The sequence below is a fragment of the Morone saxatilis genome, unplaced genomic scaffold (genome assembly GCF_004916995.1).
Source record: "Morone saxatilis isolate NCDOM2014 unplaced genomic scaffold, NCSU_SB_2.0 Contig14, whole genome shotgun sequence".
Taxonomy (NCBI): domain Eukaryota; kingdom Metazoa; phylum Chordata; class Actinopteri; family Moronidae; genus Morone; species Morone saxatilis.
The window spans coordinates 11,650,293-11,669,059 of record NW_023339696.1 but is presented as its reverse complement, the minus strand read 5'-3'; the positions used below and the strand labels follow the sequence as shown (position 1 = coordinate 11,669,059).

Here is an 18,767-nt window from a genome sequence, read left to right as displayed (position 1 = left end):
ACTGAGAAGAGGATGAGAGGGAAGCTGGAAGCCATCATGGACAACCCCTCTCATCCTCTCTACACTGAGCTCAGGGGCACTTTCAGCCACAGACTGATCCAGCCTCTAGCCTCAAAGCGCTTTGGAGGCTTGGTTGTATCATCAGCCATCCGACTCCACAACGCCACAGCACCCAGTACCTCCAACACCCGCTGACTAAGGCTGGTTTTAATTCAACCTAAATTATATTATTTATCTTAAATTGCACATGTACAGTTTAGTTCTTTAGTCAAGCTGCTTAAAATATTTTGCACACCATTGTACTGCACATTGCATGTAGTGTATATTTTTCATTTATAGTTTTATATTATTATTATTATTATTATTATATATTTTGTAATATTCTTATTTGTGATACTATTGTATGTACACTGTACTCTTTTTATTGCACTACATTCCCCAATGCTGATGTTTGTAATTTGAATTTCTCCTACGGGGGATTAATAAAGGTATATATATAAATATCTTGTCTTTAATAAAATGAGCTTTTCAAGAAGCAAGAAATGTATTGGTAGAGTCAGCTGGTAGAGCGTCAGGATCTGTACTGAGAAGGTTCAAGCTAGACATACTGCAAGGAGAGCTATTGAAGGTGATATGGGTTGGGAGTCGTAGCTTGTTAAGCAGAAATGTGAAATTGTTTGGCTGTGGAACCGGCTTGCTCGGTTGCCAGAGGGCAGGTTGACCGAAAAGATCCTTAACTGGGATTGAGCACAAAGACGTCCTTGAATGGGATGTTTCTGCAATATTTTCTCTTTCCAATTTTCCCTTTACACTCAGGAACAATTTTCAGTGCAATATAACTATAATTTAACAAAAGCTACAGAGCCATAAGGAACCATGGAAAGAGGAGATTTGGTATAAACCAAAGCTCAATGTTCAAATAACGGAAGATTACTTCACAGAACCTGATATAATATTTAATTTAAGGGGAGGGCAGATGTCCCAGTTAATCCTGAACAGCAGTGTGTTTTCTGTGATCTTAGTGTCATTAAGCATGAATTTCTTTTTCTTTTTCTCTGCCATGTGTACAGTGACTTGAGGAACCAAATATTTGAAAAAATCCAATTAATAACTCTAATATGTTTTGGTTGCTAAAGGTGAAATGTTGAGTTGGCTCAGTTGGTTGGAGATTTATAGAAAATGCATGGACATTAAGACAGAGAGCACTGTATCCGACATAATTAGACATTTTGGTCATGAAAATTGAAATGTTTTCCTTTTTTGGATTTGTGGAACTGTATATTATCATTTGTTATGTGGCCATCTTGGCTGCTGGTTGCATCAATAAATCAATCAACATATTGTCACATCAGTTGGCTGAATAATCTGGATCGATTATCGGGCAATTTGACATAATCAGCATCGACCAATGCCTGCACTCACAGACACATCTGCAGACAGACTTGTCAGTGTGGCTGTGGAACAATGTTAATGCTCCTCCTTGTGAGTTTTGGGAAGGTGGTGAAACAGTCTCGTGAATCTAAATAATAACAGGTTTATCCTAAATAAAAGCAAATCTAATATAAAACTGTTACTGACTGGTGTTGGTACTGGCTAGATTTCATCAATATGCCACAACCTCCTTCTGTAACAATATTATAATTTAACTTTAAATCACATCTGTATAAACGCACTGTATATAGTTTGTACATACAACCCAAATTCTTCTTGATATCTTGTATCTATTCTGTTTTGTTTTTTTTGTTATATAATGTGTATTTTCTTTTTTTTCTATCTGCTGTGTTACAAATCTGGAGCTGGTGTAACAAGTGGATTCCTTAACTTGTTAAAATTCCATCTAAAACATGTTACTCGCTAAGATAACTATGTATATTAGATTGTAATGTGCGTGGAATAATGTAAATTAGAATGTACATATATATGTGTATATATATATATATATACATATATACACTATATATAATATCATAGGTTGGAATGTGCATTGCACATAGTGTATATATTTTTAATTACAGTCTTAAGTAATTTTTACACTCTGTACTTTATGCACTAGATTTTCCCCTATGCTTCTGTGTCAAACTTGAATTTCTCCCACTGGGGATCAATAAAGAAACATCTTATGTTAGTGTCACATGACAAACACAGATAAGACCAATGATCCACAGCCCTAACTGGTGGTCTTTATCTGTGCTTCTCATCTGTACTAATATGATTTCAATAATAAAACAGCAACACTGGAGGGTGATTCTCATAAAATCTTTAATGGAGGTGATACCATGCAAAAAAACAAAAAAAGACAGTTGAAATAATCCTTTATGAATGACTAATTTGAAAAAAAATTGAAGTTAACAACAGGGCTTTAATTTTAATAGAAATGCACCCATTGAACATCATGATCACCTCTACTTAACCACTGAGCAGCAAGTCAAATCTGTTGAATTCTTCACACTCAGACAGTTAAGAATTGAAATATCATAACCAGTCAAAGTGCAGAAGGATTCTGACTCCAAATATCTGCGCAGTCCTCGCTCCCACTATGAGAACTGTGATCATCATTCAGTCATTCGTTATTGCTTTACTCTTTGATTTCAATATTAACTGATAACTGACACGTCACTGCTGGGAGGTGTTCATGAGTTTGTTACTGGGGTGAAGTTTGTGCCTTATCTACATCCAAAATGTGATGTAGCGTAGTTTTAAGATTGTATGAAATCTATATTAAAGCTGTAGAACAATTTATGCATTTCAGGTTCTTCAACACAGTAAGCAGAGGAATAAAATAAAAAAAAATAAAAAAAATCAATAAATGCATTGAAAGTTTAATTCCAAATGAGATAGAAACCATTTGAAAATACTGACGTCTATGACAAAAAGACTGCTGGCATTAAAGTAATTTATTCATGGATTACATCTTAATATTAAGATGAAACTACAAATATTTGCTGCTAACAAAAGAGTTCAGATTTTTTAAACGAGAGTAACCTGTTAAAATGTTGTTTTGAACAATTCTAGAAAGCAACGTTATTACAAAATGTTGGCGTGAAAATCTTCTTGTTGGCGTCCTTAAATGTCTCCAAGAATGAGTACATGTATTACAATATATGCATACGGTTAACTAGACAAAAAAAAAGAATCCAAAAGTTAAAAAAAGAAGAAAATACTGTGAGAAACCGGACATAATCCTCATGAGGCACTCAGATGCATTACTCTTCATCTCACTCTTTAATAAGACTGTACATTTGTGCATTTCATTACCGAGCCAAACAAGGTACTTCTCAGTCGACCCTATTTGTGACATTATAAAAAAAATAAAAAATAAGCGTATACACCTCACATGTAGAAAAAAAAAAGAAGCCTTTTCTCCTATTTGAACAGCAATGAAAAGAAGTTTAAGGCAAGATGCTGAACACAGAAATCCAAAGGTTGATCTGGGATGATCTTTGTTCAGCTCTGGTGTCTGTTGGCATTTACCAGTTCTATCAGCAATCATCAAGAAGACTAGTGTTTTTCCCCAATAGTTGGCTCTCTGTCTCAGGCATCTGTTGCTGTAGGTCAAGAGATTCCAAGAAGTCATCTCCACACCCCCTGAGTCTGCTGGGAGTCGCCGTCTCCTGCTCGTTTTATGCCGGCAGGCTCAGCTTCTTGCCTTTCAACACTGATGGAGGGGTGAAAAATACAGTAAGACAGTCATTTACACCACTTTGCTTTCATAGTTTGGAAGTTTCCCCATTTTCACACTCTAGATTTGTGTTCATTAAGTAACTCCCAGTGGTTGCACACAACATACTTCTAGGAACTACAGAGCCCCAGGAACTCAACTTGAAACTAAGTCCTTTGTGCACATTTCCTGTCGGTGTTTCCACCCAATTTGAAGAACCGTGTAGATTAGGCAAATTAGACCAATGACAACAACGCCGTATTTGAATCGCATTACCACACACAGATGTGTTGTTATTCATTATCTACGTCATGTCTGAATGCATGTAATAGAGGCATGCAGAGGTGAAAAGGGAGACTAAGAACGACACGACTGTCTCCAAATTAGACGATCTGCTGAGTGTATTATTTCTGCTTTAAAATATAACCGTATCGAGTTTTGCTTCTTACTTTCACATCTTTCTTTCGCCAAATACATTACTGTTTAAGTTCACACATTAATGCGAATAAGAATTTTTTGTTAATTAAAAAAATGAACGTTCCTCCTCCTTAATATTGGTACTACACATTAATGTGAACAAAGCCTCAAACAAGTTCACTTCCTGCATGTTTCAGGTGCGGCTGCAGCGACTCTTTACTAGTGAGACGAGCAAAAATAGTTAAAAAGGATCTGTTCATAGCCATATCGACATTATACCAACACCTTTTACTATTTTTCAATGTCTGTATATGTAGAATATGTCATGGACATTCTTCTTTTTGTTTTTTTTAACTCAACACCTCCTGTATCCGTTTCAGATTAAAAGCTCTCTAGCGTTTCTGTGGACAAAATCCACTCAGTTGTCAACAAGGCTACCTCACTGAACTGCTGATAAAAGCTATCAGCAGTTCAGTGAGGTAGCCTTCACGCACTGCTCATGCAGGCAGCGAGTCCAAGCCAGACTTGCAGTGGAAATGCAAATAAGGTTCGTACATTCCTAAAACGTTTTTTGGAAAAGTTCCAGAGCTGGAAACAAGTACAACCATCAAATCACGAAGCACTGTGATGTGATTGAGTGTATTAATGTGTATTACTAGTGAAGTAAAGCCAGATCTCTCTTGGCTGTAAGGGGTTGGGGATTAAATCCACACCCCTGGTTTCGTGAGAAATATTGATTCTTAAGTTAAACCGATGCTAATATGAGGTTCCATCAATCTGGGTTGAGCCAAATCAAGCGTGTACTTCCACATTTACAGTCTTTTTAGCACAAAATTCCCTTTGTGTGTTTTCTGGGACAGTGTTTCTTTGCTGAGCTACTGTGGAGGGACAGTAATACAAATAGGGAATTTTGCACTAGACAGATTTGAAAATAACCACTTGATTCATGACATTCAAATGGCTAAAGGCTAATATTAGCTTCAGTTGAACTTAGAATTAGGTTTTAAGGATTGTGGGTTTTGTCTCCAATCATGTACATTGATGTTATTCGGGGAAGAGATCGCTTCAGGGGTGGTGTGGACAGGAGGAATGATCAGCCAGTAACTCTTATATTAAGACAGACAGAAGTTTTTTTTAACTGTAGCTGAATAAGAGAAAACAATTGGTAATTTTAAATCTTATGTCATGTGTATAAAGTGTCCTTAGTCAGTGAAAAATAATAAGTAACACTATATAAATCATTTTGTTACCCAGTTTTTGCCTGATAATCTCTTATTCCCTTAGTTGTCTGTCTAATTTGGTGCTCGCCATAATGGATGATACCAGTAGGAAACCCACCTTTGGTGACATAAAGGTAGAAGAAGTCACAGTAGAGGACAGTCTGGACCACACCGGCCACAATGGCGATCATGTCGAAGAAGCCTTCAAAGTAGAAACGCCAGATCCAGTTGAAGAGATAGAGGGCCCGATACAGACCCAGGCAGAACAGGTAGTGGGTGGTGATCGTCTCCGCCTCGCCAGTCTTGCTGATCATGAAGAGCTGAGGCAGGATTGCCACCGACTCCAGGTAGATGGAGAACGTCCACAGGATCTGATAACAAATACATTCATGATGAAATGTTCAGGAACATGATGAATTATGTCACGCTTTAAAAACAACACAGGAGGCTGAGCCCACCTCTAGGAAAGAGAAATCGTGGTTGATGAGAACAGCGAGACCACCAACAGGAACAACCAGGAACTCCACTCTGAAACTGTCATGGTTGCCGTCGTAGGTGGCCCTGAACTTGGCGTAGATCAGGTAGACTGTGGCATACGCGCAACCGATGTAGATCACCTGGTAAACGCCACAGAACAGCTCGTCATTGAAGGCACGGAGGAGAAATATAGGAGCTATTGTTCAGAGCTGAGAGCGGCTGGTGTCTTACCTTCATGCATGTGTTATAGAGGGAGATGAAGGAGGAGAGCAGATCCAGGTAGCGTGTGGTGAACACTATGGCAAACAGGATTTGGCTTTTTCCAGAGATACCTTTAAGGGAAAATATCAAGCAGATTTAACATTAAGGTTCAGATATGCCATCAGAAACTTCACAAGTAGTCTGGATACAACATGAATCATAATGTGTTTCCTTATTGAACAGCGACATCTACTGGAAACATGAATATTTATCATCTTGTGTGTACCAGTTTCTTTCTGGGGTCTGTGTGCATTTATTTGACCTGATTACAGCCAACAGAGCTCTTTACGTTATTTTTAAAGATTTATTTTATTTTAGGGCAGATTCTCCTCCCACTCTTTCCGCTGACCATTAACCATGCCACAAAACGTTACAGTGTTTTCTCTGTAAATAAAGTTTCAATGTGGTTTAAAGAGGCACACTGATCCACACTGGGTAGCATACAAATGTTTTAGCAAAAAAGGTTCTTGGTTTTGAAACCTGCTTGGGTTTCTGTTGTCCTCAGGAGTTTAAAAACATGTGTTAGGTTAGTTTACTGGTCTAAATTGCCCGTAGCAGAAGATAAGCGGGTCCTGGTCCTCGAGGAGGTTGAGCTACTGTTTTTTGCATCTTTGCTTACACCTGTCCTCACATTACATGTTGTCTGCAATAACTGCCTCATCCTCTCTTAGCATCTCTGTGTCTTCTTTTCCTCTTCCCTGAGTGTGAGTGGTGTGCTTGAGCTTTGCCTCTGAAGTGTATAAATAGTTTGTCCTCTGTCCAGGTGTTCAAGGAACAGAGAAGGTTTTGGTTGGCAGCACTGTGCTGCTGCTCGGTATCATCCCTGATCCATATTCTTCATATGTTATTATTGTTAGATATATTATCTATAACTTCTGCAACACCACAATCTTAAACTCATTTGATATTTTTTAATTTCTGTCAGCAATACGGTGGAAAATGTTTACACTTATGTTTAGATTTACATTTACTTTGTATATAGGCTCTTGTTATATTTCTATTTCCTACTTTTATTTTTACCATATGTACATGCCTGTTAAGTCATTTATATTCTATATATTGTGTTAGATATTGTATATAAGTACTATTCTTTAATGTTGTGTGAGTGGAGCAACTGTAGCAAACAAATTTCCCCCTGGCGATCAATAAAGTATTTCTGATTCTGATTCTGATATGTATGAACTGTATTTACCTAACATTGTCCTTCTGCTTCTCTATTGTGTAACCACTATACTTCTTTCTACTATATAATATATAAAACATCTATTGCATATCTGTCTGTCCTGCACAAGGTATCCCTCCAGGGTTTTTACTTTTTATTGCATTAAAGGTTTTTTTTTGTGTCTAAATCGAGAGTTTAAGAGTGTGAAAATGAAAATACAGATGTAACTACATAATATCTAACCATGTTAACCCAAATTACACATAAACATTACCATATCTCACCTAACATAACCCCCATTAACTTCACTTCCACAGCCAAACCTCCAGCACTGTGGGCCAATCACAGGACTGCTCCTCATAACCCCAGTAGGATAAACCTCAGTGCCCTTCTGCTGTGAGAAAGCAATGTGTGTGGTTCACTATTAAACCATAACACATGTTTATAAGAGCTATAAAAAAACAACAACAACAACAACAACAAGTCACACGGACGTCATTAGCTCCTTCAGTTAGCTCCTTCCGTAGCGCCTTCTAGAACGCCACGTCAGAAACCAGACCAATAGAGTCGAGCACCGAACCTCTCGTCACCGAGCAGGAGAGAGCGAGGGGGGGGCAAAACCGGGGTAAATAACGACCCTGCCACTAATAAATGTAATAAAACGTTCAGTATTAATTCGCTCCACTCTTCTACTAAACACCAGGCTCCTCGGTTGACCGACTGCACACTCTGTCCACGCACAGTTTGACCAGCAGTCACCCCTAGCAACCTCTCAAAGTTACTGAGTTACCGTTGTTGACGCCGACTTCAATGTTGATGCGTTTTCTAGTAAACAGCGTAGAAGTGAAATGAATAAGGGACGTAAGTTAGACGTGCAGGTTCAGGTTGTTATCGGCAGTAGCATTGACTGCTAACGCTACTTAGCCGCTGAATGAATGAGTGGGGGTGAAACGTTAGCATGCAGCTAACGTGAGCTAGCCCGGAGTTTGCAAGGGTGCAACGCCACAAATGTCACCGATAAACAGCTAAAGTTAACCCGTAACGTTGGTAGGCATCTTGTAGCAGGTGTAACACAATTTACAGCCACGGCTCACCTGCACAGGACCTGCTTTTCCATATTTTGAGCAGCAGGATGATGATAGCAGCCAGATGAGAGAGGTCCCCTGTCAGTCTGAACACGTTCATTGTCGCAGTGGGTTAACACACACAGCTGGCAGGATAACGCCGATGTCCCTTTCTTCCTGTGAACTAGATCGGTTTTTGTTTCCCCCGCACACACACGTAACGCTGTTTTTGTAATGTGGATGTGTCTCTCCTCCTGAACTTGGTGGCAAACCGGGGCTGCGGGATTCACACGGTTGAAAATATGGCGAGAGTGCAGGTCGACGTGGAAGGGGGCGTGAGAAAACACACAGAGAGGTTCCGATTGGACCAGAAATGTGACCGACAGCACCGATAGATCCGCCTTCAGAGAGCTGGACGGAAGAAACGTGAGCCCTGTGTGAGAGAGGACGGACATTAGATTGGGTGGGACCAGTACTTCAGCAGCATTCAACTATGTTCTTGATATCAGCGCCGAGATAAATAGATAGATTGATCATTAACGTTATAACATGCAAGCAGCTATTTAATGTGGCTTATTTTAGCAGCTTTATACCATGAGGGTGGTTTAATCTGATATATTAATCTCTAAAATAACTAGAAATGTCAAATACTGTACATTTGATGCAGTAAAAAGTACAATATTCTAGTTTAAAGTACACTATTCTAGTATAAAGTACACTTTTCTAGTATAAAGTACAATATTCTAGTATAAAGTACAATATTCTAGTATAAAGTACACTTTTCTAGTATAAAGTACAATATTCTAGTATAAAGTACAATATTCCAGTATAAAGTACAATATTCTAGTATAAAGTACACTATTCCAGTATAAAGTACAATATTCTAGTTTAAAGTACAATATTCTAGTACAAAGTACAATATTCTAGTATAAAGTACAATATTCTAATTTAAAGTACAATATTCTAGTATAAAGTACAATATTCCAGTATAAAGTACACTATTCCAGTATAAAGTACAATATTTCAGACGCTTTCACTTACTCTGACTGATTCTAGCTGGGGTTATATGAGGTCAAATTGTTGTATGGTGTCTAATTAGGGTATAACCGTGTTTGTTTACTGTCTAATAGTGAACATCACTTCTAGGTTTTGTCAACGTATGGCTTGTTACCTTTTATTAGTGTACCGTAAAATTAAGTACGACCACAACAGCAACGAAACTAATAAAGGGATCATGTGATCAAACAAATGCTCTCACAATCCACAATCTTAAGAGGTCTAATCAGGCAATAAGTGAAAACCTGTGTGGGTTGGGGCCTTTAAGTACACGCACTACAATTAAAAGTACATTTGTAATGACCTCTGAGTACATTGATGTACTAACAATAAATGTACTCAGATACTCTCCAGCACTGGAGGAAAAAATGCTTCAAAAGTGCTCTCTTGGATGCCCCTGTGGCAGATAAAACAAGATGCAGCGCCCTCTAGGGTGCCTTTAAAATGGAGAAATTGCCATGCAGGGTGCACTGGTACACTTTTTATTTTGTTTTATTTGGCTCTTCCCCATCAGATAGCCTGAGCCACTGCTCTGCTCAGCACCCAGTAACAGCAGCCAAGTCACATCCATCACCAAACAACTGAAAAATAGGATATCAGCAATAAATTCTCTAGTGCAAGTCTAGATAAAGTATATCAGTGTTCTGTTACACCTCTTAATGCCCTGTGTTGTACCCTGTCTGGTTGCTCTTCTTTGGTCACAGTGGATGTCATTAGAGTCCTACAATGCATTACCTGCTCCCCCAGTCTTTAAGGCTGGAAACAGGGGCCCAGAAATCCCCATTTTCCCCATGTGTGTATTGTAATATTGTTTGGGAATATAGGAATATGCACCACTGCAGCACAACTGACAAAGTAGGGAAGGAACCTGAAGGGGGATCTTGTTTAATTTAAGCAGTCTTTAGGCCCTTTGCTTCATATTTTTGATAATTAATTTAATTTTGACACAGCTAACCTGGAGCCAGAAGAGGAACACTGTATACATAATGCATTATAGAGGTATCATCTTTGTCCCCTAGCAAACAAATATATTCAAAACCACATCTCATTAAACATCTCTTAACATTTTGTCCCAATCGATATGTTTATAAGATTCCTCTACATGTTTTTAATCAAAACAGAAACAAGATATTTTGCTTTTCTTTTACCCTACAAATATGTTTGCTTACACTTTTATTACCTATTTCCTTTTTAGTGAACAGCCACATCACTATTACTATCACTATTGTTTTCTGAGTATTTCAAACCACACATCAGACATTCCCCTCCTTTTCTAGATTGCTCCATCACGAGTTGATAATATACTTGTTCCTACATGTTCATAAATGCTGTTCACATTAGGCAATAACAGGCTGATATCACAAAATTTCACTCTGACCCTACCTTTATCTGTAATAGTCCAATATGAAGTGTTAAATCTATTTGCTATGAATGTCATCATTATCATGTCATGTTGCCATAGACACACTGAAATGCCTGCTTATGGAAACCCAGACTGTTATGCATTCAACTGCAGAATACAGGAAAATAAGAAGGAAGTAAGTGTTGAGGAAGTGCAATACTTCCCATGTGAGACATTTAGACAGCCTCATGCAAGGAATAATGAGATCATTCACAAGCTGTCAAGCCACAGACATGCACCGGTTGATTTGGTTTTCTCTCCTGCTTACCTACCTGCCAGTAACAGGTAAGATGTCTTTGTAATGTCTGTCCTAGCATTTAAGGAATAATACTTTAAGGGAATTCACTGTTCAAGAATGAAGTCCCACAGCTTCTGTTCAACAACAGCTCAGTGATTTCTCTAAAACATTTAAGATCATAAATCTATGTCTATCATTTCAGCGAGCATGGAAATGACTAGTAGCTGCTTATCACAGCCGAACGAGGCAATCTGGAAGAAAATGGGACAAAGTGTGGTCCTTCCTTGTACCGTCATGCCAAATTGTCGAGCCAATGACTTGGAGTATGAGTGGTGTATTTTCAAAGAACACTCCTGTTTTTGTCTAAAGCTGCTTGACAATCACAAGTACAGTCTGGATGGATCATCTTTACACATCAAGTCACTTGATGCTAATGACAGCGGGATCTACTACTGTGCTGCAGTACTGAATGGAGAACCAGCACAGGGCAAACTGCACGTAGGGTCGGGTACAACTCTGGTAGTGAAGGGTAAGAGAGAAAACTGCTTTTTAAAGGTCAATGCACAGATGTTTGGATGTGTTGATTAAGACGAGTTTGGACAAACAGCTTTTCTTTTGTTTTTCAGAAAAAGTTAACATAATGGTGAGGCACATTCTTCTGTGGGTGTTTTTTGTCCTCTTGACCATCTACAGCTTGGCAGTAGTGACACTTATTTTAAAGAAGGTAAATTCGTAGAGAGGTTTATTTTAAATGTTATGTATTGTTAAGACCTGTCAGAGTTTATTAAATTGTAAAATGTACTGTGTGTGAAATCTGCCTCTTCCTCTCTGTTCTAGTATGGCTGCAGAAGGACGACCAAAACTGAAAGGGTTTGTGGAGAAGTGTCTTATTTTCTGTTTTAATTTCTGTTTTAAGTGTTTACTTAATGGGGGAAAGAACAGCAGAAGCAAAAAGAGGAACAGGAATTGATGCCTCTGGCAATAAAAAGACTCTTTCAACACAACACACCACTTGGCTTTTCTTGTAAATAGAATACAAAATAAGTAATCCAAATATCTCTGTATATGATAAAATTCTTCTTCACTGTCCAAACAGAGTAACTCAACCAAAACGACACAATTTCGTGATGTGCTGCAAGAAATGTACAGCAAAAGGAACTTGCAGAGAAGTAAACGACTTGTGAGCAGAAACCGTTCCCAAGCTGAGGTAAATCTTATTGCAGCATGTTATGGTTAGATGTAGTCAGACAGATTGAGTAAGCATGAAACTTCTGCATAGTTTGTGTTACAGCACATAGAAAGTTTTCAACCAATATGAAAATTTGCTATTTAGTGATCATCATTTTTTATATGAAATGTAATATCATTGCAGGCGACGAGAACGGGCGCCAACAGCTCAAATGACGACGTCTATCAAAACGTCTAAGTGTCGTTCAAGGATATTAAATGACAGATCATCACCACTGAGAGCAAAAAGCCTGAAGAGAGACGCTGTTATCTGACTGAGGAAATGAGCAACTCAACACAGGCTGCAGGGCAGCTTTGTGCTTTCTCACCTTTTCTCATAAAGTGAGACATAACAACTACAACAAAAGGTGCTGAGTCACACTTCAATTTTTCTCGAGTTTTTCAGTTTCGGCAGTGATACTCACAGCCCTCTTTTGAAATCAATCAATGTTGGAGCAACAATTTCATTCTTTTCAAAACCAGGGCCTTGTTTACCTGAAAAATAAATGAGGGAAGAAAATCCAATACAATTCAGAGATGTGGTCACATCATTTTAATTCATCAATTTAATTTCTTCCATATATTTTAGGCTAATGAGCCAGTCTATAGAAAAATAGAGTGAATTTTACTTCCAGGAACGGAGAGTAAAAAGTGGCACACGTAATTTACATTTACATCAGTGCAAATACAGTAAGTAAAGAAATGAATTATCAATTATTGACCAACACTTTGTCGACATATAAGGAAATCACAAAAAAACATGTAAACATGTAAACATGTCATTCTGGGTATAGTTCTGTACATTTCTGATCAAAAACCAGAGAAACATTTCACATTCAGATGCAATAAGTTGATCATTACAAACAATGTAAAGACAAAAAGGCACATTACAGACGACTTTATATGTTAAACAGTACAGCGTATGGTAGACAATGTTAAACTAAGAAAGAACAGGTTTCACTTTTGGTGTTGTAAATCATCATTAAGGCATTTAACAACCTGATATGTTTAAGGCATCTTGCTGTGTCACATTCTGTACAATGTCGTGATGTTAACATGTCTATGTGCATTTTGTTTAACGCATTAAAAGCTGTGATATGACCCAATATGATCTAATGTTACTCAAGTACTGGTTATAATTTGCAGTGAAATACAACTCTGTATAAGGCCACACAGATGTAAATAAGTGTCAGAGCATCAAGTTGAATTACTGCAATCTGGAGCATGGCTGGAGTTAAAGCTAGTATTGTAATTTTGTTCATGTTTACAGCAAATATGACGGTATTTACTGCACTGCAGCCATTTATTCATAATGTCTGCTGTAATTATATGTTTGCATTTGCAGCATTTGTTTTGTTGTTTGGTTGAATGTTTTGTGTACGTCTTGTGTTTGAAAGACATTTCAGAAAAACTTTATGATAATAAAATGAAATCAAATCAAATTTCCCCCTTGTTGCTTTAGGGAAAATTAAGGTGAGTAAATGATTTACTTAAATAATGAAATTTGTTTTCAACTAGGTGCCGCTCAACCAGACCGAGGCCTGTTTCACCAAATCTGCTTGAGACTGATACACTTTTACACTGATACAATTTGTAACATGTGATGCTGCCAGTGTGTGCATTTAGGCAAAATATAGAGCGTTACCAGGGTAAATTGAGAGCTCTTAGTCTTTCTCCACCACAGATGGGTATAACAGAACGATATGTTGACTAAAAAAACATTCCAGATTTTAGCTTTGATGTCTTTTTTGTGTCTGTCACAATAGAATAATGCCCCTTAACCAAACGACCAAAAACAACCCTGAAATGTCCTTGATTGAAAAAACCCCACATTAATATTATTTACAGTTTTGTACCAATGAACGTGGCATTATGTGCTCCTACATAGGAGGTACTTAGTAGACAGTAAGTAGTCATTTATTTTCATCTTCTAGCTTCTTGTCCCCAACCTGTCTTGGTTCAAGAGCTCTGACCTTTAGCTGCTCAAGCTGCACACCGTACACATAATATATTTTTTTTAATTGGATGTCAGCTAATCTCCACTGGCAGTATGCATGACTTCTGTTTCAGGATGCTGCTCAATTATTTCTGTATCAACTTTCAAACATTCAGTTTTAAGGTTAAGACGGCTACAGTTCCTCTATTAAGTACAAATTTGTATTTTTCACACCCTTTTGAGGAATTGGTCCCTTTTTCACAAAGCACAGCCATCATACAGTATGTTCCTGCTAATTACCTGCTGAGGTCAATGTGTCTGACATTTAACAAAGTATTATGATCCCTGCTATGTTTGGTCCAGTTATCCCCTTATTATGTTTGAAAAGGACTGCCTTATGGCCTTCAGATAAAGTATATGTAGGGATCTGGAAAAGTGATTATTATTGTCTACTTGGTGCCACCAGTCAGCGCACAAAGATAATTTACAGTCGTTAACAATGCATTTGCAGTATATATTTATCCGTATACACCTGGAGTCATTTACACATTACTTTCAAAATGAATTCTCACTTAGCAATAAAGAATTTCCCAGCTGGAAATACGAAGGTTAGCCATCAATGTACTTTGTGTCAACGGTGTGACTGCTGCGAATGGAAAACGGCCTCCAAGCCAGGGCTTGCAGAGCAGCAACGCACATGGGCACCAGACACACCAAGTAGAACATGACGCTGTGCAGGCTCTCCAGGGCGCTGGAAACAAAGAGGTTTTTATTATGAAACCGTTATCACAATCATTTGAAACTTTAAATGTAACTGTGTGCGTGTTTGGAAAATAAAACAGTGGAATTCTAAAACTGAGTAGATTGTTTCTAATAAAAAAAAATGGTAAATGGACTGAAATTCTTTTACAGCGTGCAACACTGCATGCATCAGGTACAATTTGGGGTTCAGTATCTTGCCGAAGGACTGGGGGTGCTGGGAACTGAACCAGCGACCCTCCGATTACTAGACGACCCACCTGAGTCACAACCACAAGCCTACACATTCCTCTTGTTTATTAGTTTTCAGTCAGTACTCAACAGGCATATCTGACTCCACAGCAAATATTTAATTGGCTCTGAATTAAGGAAGTTATACTGACTATTTATTTACTTGAAGATAATTTTCATGGGAAAAAGGAAACTTACTTTAAAGTTTCTGAGCTTTAAAGTGGTGTGTGAGGTGGATTTCTGTATGAGCATTAAACTTTGCTGTAGTTACTTTGGCATTATCTTAGTTCTACTTCATTCCAAACGCTTATCATAGGGATTTAAGCAGTTATGACCTGAAGCCATTTTAAACCATTAAGATGAATAATCATTACACTGGTGGTTCTGCAAATTCAGCTAAATTATATATACTTTGCATTACTACTGCTTACAGAAAGTTACAGTATTTGTAGCATAAAACCATTTTTGTTTTGTTGAGCGCTGGTGGAGGAATAGTAACAGACAGAAAATAGTCACTGAACACAGCTGAAGCTTCATATTAACTTCAGATAAACACTGGCCTGTATTTTTGTACACAGCAAGGACTGTGGATTTTGTTCCCCATCAGTTAAATTGGAAGCGCACCAGGAAAGGATCCCTTAAAAGCCAGTGTGAACAGGAGGAATGATTGTAGCAACACCTGGCTTGTTGGACATATGGCCACCTGACTATTATATTATAAAAACTGTGAACCTATCCTTAAAAGCTGCTTTCAGTTCATCCAACAGTTTATTTGTCAGAGTCATGTTATTGCTGCATTGTAATTTTCAGAGTAATTTATTTTTTGGTTTGTTAGTCGGAAAAACAGGAAACGAATTACTCAGAAAAACAGGGAACAAAACTAGAGAGAGTCAATGCAATATGCTTCCGTACACTAGACCTTATGTTATGTTATAAACTTATGTCTTATGGTGCAAAATATGGTTGTGATATTAATCATTCGCTGACCTGCATGTGATCACCTGTGACGTTTTACAACAAAGTGAAGGAAATATGTCTCCTTTTACTCTTCCACTACAGATATGTAGTCAAGCTCAAATATCACCCCATACATTGCACCATTATTCTATTATACTATCTTTATATCAGTGGCTCTTAAAATGACAATAATATTGTTGCAATTATTTCTGGGACAATGTATCATCCAACAAAAGCTGTTATTGTGACAGGTCCACAATTTACTTAAAGTTTAATTTCATACTACAGTGAACACTTTGGGAAATGGTTGTTAGAAATATAAAGAATACAACATTTATAAAACACGCGTATTCAAGGGTCACCATCACTGGCTGGCCCTCTTATAATATTAACATTTTCCCTCAGAGTGTGGTGTTTTCTAAGTCTGGGGGAGCAAACAAACATTAGTTCCTACTGAATTTTAGATTAGAAACATGGGTTTTCAGCAGGGAATTATAACTATTTTAAGAGTAATGCCTTGTTTTTCACTGCAAAGCAAAGTTTAGTTAGACTTATTTGGTTTGGCCGAGACTCAAGAAGAAGCAAAAAAAAACTCTCTTTGTACCTTGGATTTGAATCCCTCCCTGCTTCCTTCAGCTGTTCATATCCAAACTGGTTGAGCATATTCAGCACTATCATAGGGGCCAGAGACTGAGCCGGCTTAGTGAACAGTGCATTCGTCCCAAACACCATGGAGGAGAGAGGGGAACTGTAACAAAAAAAAACATGATCAAAAATATATCACCAGCAAAACAGCACCAGTGTGTTTGATAAGTGAAGGTTGGCTTCATTAGATACATGTTTGGTTGTATGGACTGGTTACAAAAATGTGCTTTTGCCTAATTGTCCCTTGTTGAATTGTTAAAACACAACGCTGCACGGTGCAAACACAACAGATGAAGCGCAGTATATTTGTATGCGAGTGAGGAGTCATAGTGGAAGTGTGTTAATATTAATAATATTTCTTACCTGCGCTTGTACTTCTGCAGGTCTGTGTCAATGATGTCAGCCAAGGGCAAACCAAAAAGGCTGAAGGCTGCTTGGATTATGACCCTGCACAGAAGATGGAGGGAGAGTCATTATGTGGTTACATTAGTTAGAATGTTAGAAGCCGTTTAACCTCTTACATGTTAACAGTGAGGAAACAGGCTAGGATATAGTAGTGCTGAGAGCCGAGTGCTAGCATGACAGCCGCCATTCCAGCCTCCATGTAGAAGGTGAAGAGGATGATCCTGTAGTAGCCAAGACCATGAAGGAGACTCTGACTGCTCAATACCAACAGCTGGGATGGAGACAAGGGGAACACATAAATACAAAATACGGGACGATAAAGTAGTACATCAAGTGTTTCCTTGTTGGTGCATTCAGGCGCTTGTATGGAGCTCTGACATCTGAGTGAGTTTGAGAGTGGGCGGCCAAAAAGCACTGTATTCATGAGCTGTGTCAGGCTGGAGCTCAACCTGTACTGACAAAAGCAACGACTTCCTGAAAGAGAGGATAAGGTTCATGATAGGTTTCCGTTTATCTATTTTATTCTATTATTTACAATACCTGTGGACAGATGAATCCCGCTCCGTACATGATGCTCTTGGCCAGTGATGGAAGCACATCTGGAGGAATTAGGTGCTCAGCAAATATCATGGTGAAATTATTAAAGAAAGCCAACATGAAAACCTGGAAAAAGTTCATGAGCACAAAAAGCTGGAAGTCCCTGTTGGTCAGGATTTGCCACATCAAAGTTCTTAACATGGAGAAGGAAACTGCTGATTGATGGGAAGTCTGGTCAACGGAGGACAGTGCATCTGATTCAGATCCTTTCTTATCAAAGCGGCTCTCACTGTGGAAGCCCGTATAGAGCATGCAGCCACAGCTGACCACAGCAACAAACACTGCGAAGGCTTGGAAGGCTGCAAAGTCCTCCATGTTTCTTGACAGCATGCCACAAAAGAGGATGCTGGAGGAGCCAACAAGAGAAGCCACCTGGGAAGTAAAAGGGAGAGGATATGAGAAGGATGGACCTGTTGGGTTAGGGACATGCAGGAAAAAGATGGAGGCTGTATTCGGTATCCAAATGGTGTCTTTACCTGGTTGTACTTTATAAGTCTTAGTCGGCTCTGATGGTGGCTGGAAATTTCTGCAAACAACGCACACTGTGCCAGCAGCACAAAAGTCAGCATGCCGTCAAAGGCGCACAGTGCCACTGTCAAGTGTAAGCCGCTCAACCAGTCACCGGGGGTGTATGACCGCCATGGGAACCAGGCCAGAAGAAAAGTCAGCGAGTAGAGGGGAGCGCCATACAGGATGGAGAGACGTCGCTGAGAGCAGCAAGGCACCTTCGAATTATCTTGCAGGTAGCCAAAGAGAGGGTCATTGACTGCGTTCCACACCATGTACACCACCTGTGGAAACAGGAGTTATATTAAACATTATGTTAAAGGTCTATTTTGATTTACTGATTTAATTTAGTGTTTAATGGATCAACCACGCAAAAATGCCAAATATATGCTTGTTCCAGATTGTCAAATGGGAGGATTTTTCTGCTTTACTCCAATTCAAATGATTATAATTATTGAGAGTTGAAATGTTTCACTATTGACAGATATTTTACTGACTAAACTGATCCATAGTACAAATAATCCATAATGAATCACCTAAAAATCTCA

The 18,767-nt window shown here is 38.5% G+C and overlaps 3 protein-coding genes across 4 annotated transcripts in view; 1 reads left to right on the top strand and 2 right to left on the bottom strand.

Annotated features, from left to right (window-relative positions):
* Positions 1-2,244: 2,244 nt before the first annotated feature.
* kdelr2a (KDEL endoplasmic reticulum protein retention receptor 2a) lies at positions 2,245-8,585 on the bottom strand. Of its 2 annotated transcripts, none has more exons than XM_035655602.1 (5): positions 8,290-8,585; positions 6,004-6,104; positions 5,754-5,912; positions 5,414-5,666; positions 2,245-3,655 (listed from the first exon to the last, which is right to left on the bottom strand). In XM_035655602.1, the coding sequence occupies exons 1-5, from the start codon at positions 8,378-8,380 to the stop codon at positions 3,621-3,623; spliced, it is 639 nt and encodes a 212-aa protein (XP_035511495.1). In that variant the 5' UTR covers positions 8,381-8,585; the 3' UTR covers positions 2,245-3,620. The 2 variants fall into 2 exon arrangements, with proteins under 2 accessions (XP_035511495.1, XP_035511496.1); XM_035655603.1 differs by lacking the exon at positions 8,290-8,585 and adding an exon at positions 7,480-7,718.
* A 2,289-nt stretch (positions 8,586-10,874) lies between these two features.
* Positions 10,875-12,728, top strand: si:ch211-139g16.8 (immunoglobulin superfamily member 6). Its single transcript, XM_035655499.1, has 6 exons — positions 10,875-11,002; positions 11,158-11,484; positions 11,582-11,679; positions 11,793-11,825; positions 12,052-12,162; positions 12,328-12,728. Exons 1-6 carry the CDS (start codon positions 10,906-10,908, stop codon positions 12,379-12,381), a joined length of 720 nt encoding a protein of 239 aa, XP_035511392.1. The 5' UTR covers positions 10,875-10,905; the 3' UTR covers positions 12,382-12,728.
* The window catches only part of mfsd13al (major facilitator superfamily domain containing 13a-like), a 6,765-nt gene continuing 718 nt past the window's right edge, over positions 12,721-18,767 (bottom strand). The window contains exons 2-7 of the mRNA XM_035655498.1: positions 18,189-18,503; positions 17,656-18,084; positions 17,232-17,386; positions 17,074-17,157; positions 16,670-16,813; positions 12,721-14,869 (exon numbers count right to left, since the gene is read on the bottom strand). Coding sequence (XP_035511391.1) covers positions 14,728-14,869; positions 16,670-16,813; positions 17,074-17,157; positions 17,232-17,386; positions 17,656-18,084; positions 18,189-18,503 — 1,269 coding nt within the window. The 3' untranslated portion in view covers positions 12,721-14,727. The remainder of the gene's footprint in view (positions 14,870-16,669; positions 16,814-17,073; positions 17,158-17,231; positions 17,387-17,655; positions 18,085-18,188; positions 18,504-18,767) is intronic.